At 45.7% G+C, this 7,761-nt stretch overlaps 2 protein-coding genes across 2 annotated transcripts; both read left to right on the top strand.

Moving 5' to 3' along the window:
- Positions 1–1,804: 1,804 nt before the first annotated feature.
- On the top strand, positions 1,805–2,707 carry LOC107046421. The gene has a single exon (XM_015269030.1). It carries the CDS (start codon positions 1,805–1,807, stop codon positions 2,705–2,707), a length of 903 nt encoding a protein of 300 aa, XP_015124516.1.
- A 3,481-nt stretch (positions 2,708–6,188) lies between these two features.
- Positions 6,189–7,054, top strand: LOC107046420. Its single transcript, XM_015269029.1, has 2 exons — positions 6,189–6,224; positions 6,273–7,054. The coding sequence occupies exons 1-2, from the start codon at positions 6,189–6,191 to the stop codon at positions 6,792–6,794; spliced, it is 558 nt and encodes a 185-aa protein (XP_015124515.1). The 3' UTR covers positions 6,795–7,054.
- Positions 7,055–7,761: the final 707 nt, after the last annotated feature.

The following is a 7,761-nucleotide window of genomic DNA, read 5'->3' as shown; positions in this document are numbered from 1 at the left end:
GGGGTCCAGTGGTTGTCCATGGCATTGTCCATCGACTATCTAACAAACTTCGAGAGGCGTGGGAGAACAAAATCGGGGCCTCATCGGAGTATCCTTCTCGACGAAATCTTCGCAGCCCAGCGTACAATCTCGTCCTGCGTCGAAGTCCAGCGACAAGGTCAATGTAGTGATTTCCAATCGGCCAGCTTACCAGCCGTCTCAGCAGCCTCAAGGTCCAGCGCGCAAACTACAGTCCACTCCAACTCAACCATGGGCTGAGGCGGTCAGGTATCCCTGTTCATACTGCAAGGTAGAGCACTACATCGCCTCTTGCAGTCAGTTCAAGAATCTTTCGCCAGCTGGTCGAAAGAAAGTCGTGGATCGTCTCTATCTGTGCTTCATCTGTTTGGGGAAGCACAGCATCAGGGTCTGCCAGACCACTCGTAAGTGCTTCCAATGCCAGGAAAGGCATCATACCCTGCTGCATTTGTCCAGCTCAACGTGGTCTAGCACCTCAAGTTCCTCTTAACGATGCAGGACCGCAGCGCCCCCGAGTACTTCCGCTCCATTGACCAGCGTGCCTGTCGTGACGTATATTCACACCGGTGATTCTACTCAGGCTACGTCTTCAGCTCATCCTCAAGCCTGAAGCGGACCGTCCCAAGCGTCAATATCTTGTTCAGCCCACAGTTGTTCTGCGCAGATCTCTCGGCCTGGAGTCTTTCTCGCAACTTGTTTAGCTCTTCTCGTGAGCGATTATTGCCCTCCGCATCAAGTTCGACTTTTGTTGGATTCAGGTTCCGAACTCTCACTCATCTCAGATAAGTCAGTTCAGAAGTTGAATTAAAAGAAAACTCGTAGTTCCATCCACATTACAGGAGTGGGAGGATCATCGTTTGGGATAACGTCCGGCGAAGTACATCTCACGCTACAATCGATCCACTCAGAAGAACGCATTGAAGTTACAGCTCACTCTCTTGATCGTCTTACCTCAACGCTACCGTCCTTCTCAGCAGAGGGCCTTAAGTGGGATCATATCGAGGGTTTAGACCTTGCTGATCCTCATTTTCGAGTCTCTGCTTTGGCTAGATTGTTTACGGACCAGCGGGACCTAATCAATCAGCACCTTGCTCTTCTCATCACCTCAGCGTATCGAACGACGAGCTCAACCACCTTCTCACCAAGTTTTGGGTTCAGGAGGAAATTGCTGGGCGCATTGACGCGAATCTCTCAACGGAAGAATTGGAGTGTGAATACCACTTCCGTCAGACTCACTCAAGGGATAGCTCAGGTCGATATGTCGTTCGTTTGCCCTTCTCAGCTCCAGTTTCGTCATTAGGGAGTTCCTATCGTCCAGGGCTAGCTTGTCTCCATCGGATGCTCGGTAGAATCTCCAAAGATGCGCGTTTTCTCCAGCTCTACTCTGACTTTCTCAAGGAATATGAAGATCTCGACCATATGAGATTAGTAACTCGCTCAACTCATCGATCTTCGTCTTCGGTTCAGGCGGAAACCGCTTGTCATTCTGACGAGATGACCTTAGCACATGAAGCGCAAGCGTCAGGAGGGTTGAGGGTCTCTGAAGGGCTTCAGGTAGGGCCGTCTGACGCTCACAAGAGTTACTATTTACCTCATCATCGTATAGTCAGAGAGAGCAGTGAAACGACGAAACTGAGAGTAGTGTTCAACGGATCAGCGAAGACCAGCTCAGGGAACTCACTCAATCACATTCTCCACACAGGAGCCAAGTTGCAAAGAGATATCTCGGACGTGCTGCTCTGGTCAAGACAGCACAAAGTCATCTTCATGACGGACAACACCAAGAATGTTCCGCCAGATCAGAGTTCACGAGGATGACTGGCCCCTGCAGAAGATTTTATGGACCAACTCAAGTGGGGAAATAGTGACGTATCAACTGACAACAGTCACATACGGCTCAAGATCAGCTCCGTTTCTCGCAAATCGTATTCTTCTTCAGCTGGCTGAGGATGAAGGACATAGGTTCCCTTTGGCCGTCTCGCCCATCGTGAAAGGAAGATACGTTGACGACATCTGTGGAGGTGCAGACACGTATGACCAACTCGTTAGGACCGCTCAAGAAGTTTGTGATCTCTGTGCTGCTGGAGGAATGCCTCTGGCAAAATGGCATAGTAATCGTCCAGCGTCACTCCAGTGGCTCGCTCCGGATAGTGCCTCCAATGACCAGCGAGTTTATGAGGATTCGGAGACCCGGATTCTTGGTCTGTCGTGGCAGCCCAGCTCGGATAACTTCTTCTCAAGTCGGACCCGCGATGAATCAAAGCACTCTAAGAGGAACATCCTCTCAGAGATCGCTCAAATATATGACCCGCTCGGATTTCTATCTCCTGTCGTGATCAGAGGAAAACTGCTCATGCAGGAGACTTGGATTCGTACGCTCGGCTGGGAGGAGGAAGTCCCAGAACAAGTAGCTCAGTGTTGGAAAAGTGTTCGGAATGATCTCACTCTGCTCTTGAAGTTATCTGTTCCAAGATGGTTAGGCCTGCTCCAGAATTCGTCCATTGAAATCCATGGATTCTCAGATGCTTCTGTTCTCGCGATGTCAGCCGTAGTCTATCTCAAAGCCTTTAATGGAGACAAAGAGCTTCGGATTTCTTTGGCCTGCGTGAAAACGAAAGTAGTTCCTCAAACGGCTGACAATCATAAGGCTAGAGCTCACAGCTGCGGTTACGCTTGCCAAACTCGTTAAGTACGTCGAAGAAGAGCTCAATCTCTTGAACGCTCCGACGTTCTTGTGGACCGACTCATCAGTTGCGCTTACATGGATCAACTCACACCCGTCCAGATGGAAAGAATTCGTAAGAAATCGTGTGCTNGTCCAGCTCATACAAGAGACCTCGCGAGCTCGATGGAAACTCGTTCCTGGCAAGAAAAACCCAGCTGATTGCGCATCTCGTGGGCTAACCACAGCTCAGCTCTCTTCACATGAACTCTGGTGGCACGGACCACCATGGCTCATGAAAAGCTCATCGTCTTGGCCATCTCTAGAGCTCGCTTCAGTGGCATCAGCAGATCTTGAAGAGAAACCTGGTGTCATTCTCAACGTGAAGGTCCAGCGCCCAGAGATCTAGGATTTAGTTCATCGCTATTCTTCACTCAATAACGTTAGTAACAGCTCTGAATCCTGGTGACAGGCCCGACTGCTCTGGGTCAAGCTCACTCAGTCTGCGCACTTCTCAGCTGAGCTTACGACCTTGTCCAGAGCGCAACGTCTTATTTCATNGCTCATGAAAAGCTCATCGTCTTGGCCATCTCTAGAGCTCGCTTCAGTGGCATCAGCAGATCTTGAAGAGAAACCTGGTGTCATTCTCAACGTGAAGGTCCAGCGCCCAGAGATCTAGGATTTAGTTCATCGCTATTCTTCACTCAATAACGTTAGTAACAGCTCTGAATCCTGGTGACAGGCCCGACTGCTCTGGGTCAAGCTCACTCAGTCTGCGCACTTCTCAGCTGAGCTTACGACCTTGTCCAGAGCGCAACGTCTTAGTTCATCTCACTCACTCGATTGACAGCGTTCCTGGATCACCGGGGAGTTCTACGCGTTGGAGGGCGCCTGAAATTTGCTCAGCTCGACTGCGAAAATAAGCATCAGATCATCTTACCTCGGGGTTCTTAGTTCGCTCAGCTCATCATTCGAGATGCCCATCTCAGGACTCTGCATGGAGGAACGCAGCTCACTCTCGGTCAACTCAGAAGGTCTTACTGGATCCTCGGCGGAAGAGCCCCGGTAAGATGATTCATCCTGAAGTGCGTTCCATGCGCCAGACAGCGAGGGATCAGAGCTTAACAGCTCATGGGCCAGCTCCCAGTTGCTCGTCTCACTCCTGGCCGAGCGTTCCTCAACACTGGAGTTGACTACGCCGGACCAGTGTCGCTCCGCTCATGGAAAGGGCGTGGTCATAAGTCGTACAAGGGATGGATCGCAATTTTCGTCTGCATGACCACGTTCGCAGTCCATATTGAAGTCGTCTCAGATTACGCAGCCGATGGATTCATCACTGCGTATCGTCACTTTGTTGCCCGGCGCGGACTCTGCAAGAACTTGTTCTCAGATGGCGGAATGAACTTCTTGGGAGCCGACAAGGAGTTGAAGAAGGTCTTCTCGATGGCATCTAAGGAATCGGACAAACTAGCTCAGCTCTTGCTCAGCGATGGAACCAGATAGTCTTTTAACCCTCCAGGTGCACCACACTTTGGAGGCAAATGGGAAGTCGCGGTAAAGTCGGTGAAGTTCCATCTCAAACGAACGATCGGCGATGCCCTATTGACTTACGAGGAACTCACTACTTTACTCGCGCAAATCGAAGCTGTGCTCAATTCGCGACCACTGGAACCACCATCAGAAGATCCTGATGACGTCAGCGCGCTCACACCAGGTCATTTCCTGACTGGCCAACTTCATTTTCGACCAGACCTAGGCGAAGATTTATGACCTTTGTCTTCGAACCTGGCCGCTGAGTGGAAGCGGGACTGCTGGGGTCTGCGGAATTTACGCCTCCAACGATCTTGGGTGTACTCGCACCTTGACCATCGTATACGAACTCCAGTGGTGAAGTCGCTCTTCGAGAAACTATTGTCCTGAGCACGATTAATCTCTTTTTTTGTTACAGACCTGCGCAAAGAGGTGTCAGCGCCTGCTGACGGCGGGGGAGAATGTTCGGTTTTCCACCGAATTGTTTTTCCTCACACACACGCACACTCACGCACACTCGCTCATCTTGCATGCTTGCATGGCTTCTCACGACTGACCTGCGCAACCGACTTAACTGACCAGTGGCCTCTCACCTCTAACACCTGAGGCGCCACTTGATGGACAGGTGTCCAATGAACGCCCCCATTTAAATTGGGGCACGTTTGGATCCTCGATGATCGACACCTCCCACCTTGCGGTCCTTTAATCGGCCTCATTTGCATTTCGGCCATCGGACAGTGTGCTTTATCTTTCTCCGAACCGCTCTATTGTTTGCACGGATTTCCGCGTATAATTGCTCTGCGTCATAAGTTCTGTGAACTATCTAATAATATTGTGACCCACGCTGTTTGTTTGAACTTCTCTAATTAATTAAAGCTAACACGTGTATTCTTTTTTTGACTTTCATTTATTAAATTGACTGAGTTGACCAACGTGCACGTGTGGTGATTTGTAGACCTTCTCCCGCTCCTGTTAGAATCCATTTTTATCTCGCCCATCGCTCGGTTATTCCACAGATCTCAGACCCGGCAGCGAACACATCTCGGTTTTGCAATGAGAATGATCATGAACAATTTATTAAAACAGTAAATGTGGACGTCCGGATGAAAAGGGACCATTTTGACGATATGGAGTTATGTATACTCTGATAATATTGATTACATTCGACATATTTTGAGCCCAGAATGATCTTGCTACGGTCAAAAATAACGTAGTCGAAGAAAATGAAACAAAAAATTTAACATCGTTCTAAATGGGAGTTGCTGAGACATAGAATCGACAAAGTAGTCCCTTTTCATGCGGATCTGGCAAGAAAAAGGGCATAATGGGGGGGGGGAGCATCAGTACGGTGATCGCAATTGCGTCAGCTTCGAGAAAATGTNGGGGGGGGGGGGGGGAGCATCAGTACGGTGATCGCAATTGCGTCAGCTTCGAGAAAATGTAATAAAAGAAGTGGGGTTAAAGTAGCTCTACCCGTATGGTAAATTCAAAGATTAGTGAAAACTGCAAAAAAATTGCAGAAAACTCGATTAGATTCCGAATTCTAATTTTTTTCTCAATTTAATTATCGTTTTGGTTTTTCAAAGAAGAAATGTTTAAAAATCAGGATTTAACCTAGTGTCTTATGTGAAAATCAATATTTCCATTGCGGTCAAAGATTAAAATCTGAATTTTTTTCTTATTAGATGTGAAAAAATCAAGAATTTTTTTGACACCTTATAAAAAATAATCCACCGTTTTGCAAACAAGTTTTATTATTTATTTATAAGAGGACAATGTTTGAAAAAAAATCAATATTTTGCGAAATTTAATTTATATAATACTGACTGGGTATGAATTTTTTCAAATTTTTTCCATGCAATTTATTTGAAAAATTTTAAAAATTAAAATATCCAAAAGTGCAGCGTAGCCCGGCCGATGGGTAGAGCAACGTTAAACGTTGCCATAATGACCTAACTGTGGTTTTCAAATACATCACATGGCAAATTCCAAGTTCTCAGAATTCGAATGGCCTGTAATAGAGAAACAGCCTTTGTCTTGATAAAGTACATAATCTTTTTAGAAATTATTTGATCCATGTTTTATTTTTCTAGACCTTCAAGGGAGAGGTTCACCGTCTTATACTCTTCAAAGATACGCAGATCTCGCCTCAACCTCTCACAGTTCATTTTATAACTCTCTAAATCCTCAATTGTCAACACCAAATACCTGTTCTGGATGCAAACATAATTTTGTAAATACATCTATGGCAGATGGCCACCCACTTGCTGCTTCCTCTCACCACACAGCATCTGTCACTCCACTACAATACTCCACTCCAAGTTACAAAACTTTGTACTTGGATCATTCAAATTACGGGAAATCGATATCAACTGTCGGTGTGGAATTTCCAGAGTTGAATATTTTAAGCAATGAAGAGCTGAAAAGACTTGGAGAGGATACAGAGAATCTTGATACTTATCTGGAGGAACATGGAGAACTAAAAAATATTAATTTAGCAATCGATGAGGCTATCGATTATGTTGACAAAATTGCTAGTAAGTTCATAATTTTTTTTTTTCGTAGCCCACTTCCTCTTAAATAGCTAAAATTAGAATACTTTAGTCCATATAAATTCATTTTTCGAATCGAAAATGATGAAACGAACATGTTTTTAAATAAATAATCAAACTCTATGAAGGGCCAAGTCGAACAAGCTTTGTAGACACGCCCCATTCCAAATCTACTAATTCTAATATTAGCAAAATATTTCTAATTATAGATTCTAGGCGGAAAGAATATCATGTTATTTTTTTCTGTGGGAACATAGTAATTTTCCATATGAGGGTTCGATTTCAGAACCATACTTGCCACATGCCAAAATTTACTGTTCAACATGGCAAAAATTGAGGGTTGGTATACCGAGTAAAAGTTAGAAGGATGAAAATGGTTTTTGACTTTGTCAATTCGAAAAATATTCCCTTCTTCCCTTCTAAAGTAAATATTCATGGCAGAGATGAAGAAGAAGGGAGATTTTCCCGCTTTTTTTTATCATCCCTGAAAATTATTCTGAATAATTTTGCGCCATACATATTCATTCCGAAAAAATGGACAGGTGGAGGAAGGATTGAATTATTGAAAATTTTAAAAACCACCACCCGGTCCAGTACGTGGTCGACGTAGGGAGGGGATTTCTGCCATTACCCTTTCGGGTTTTTACGATTTGGTCCCTTCCCGCCCCCCTGTAACGCATTCGCCGAAGGACAAGGGAAAACCTCATTTGAGGGAAAAACCTGCTCAGGTACAGTCGTCTCTTGCGAGACTCCCACTCGACAATGAAACCGTGAAATTTATAGTGTCACAAATTTTGGCCCCCTGAGCCGGGAATCGACCCCGCGTCTCCCACATGCTAATCCCACACTCCAATCACACAGCCACCGCTGTCGCTGAAATGTTAATATTTCACCGGTATTAATCTCGATTCCTATGTTCAAATAGTAATTTTTTATTTTCTATTTTTTCTATTTTTGACTTTCATAATAAAATTTGTCGATTTTATGTAAATGTCCTCT

The sequence above is a fragment of the Diachasma alloeum genome, unplaced genomic scaffold, assembly GCF_001412515.2.
Source record: "Diachasma alloeum isolate Michigan unplaced genomic scaffold, Dall2.0 Dall_scaffold_01367, whole genome shotgun sequence".
In the NCBI taxonomy this organism is placed as follows: domain Eukaryota; kingdom Metazoa; phylum Arthropoda; class Insecta; order Hymenoptera; family Braconidae; genus Diachasma; species Diachasma alloeum.
This window is presented reverse-complemented; position numbering and strand designations above follow the sequence as displayed.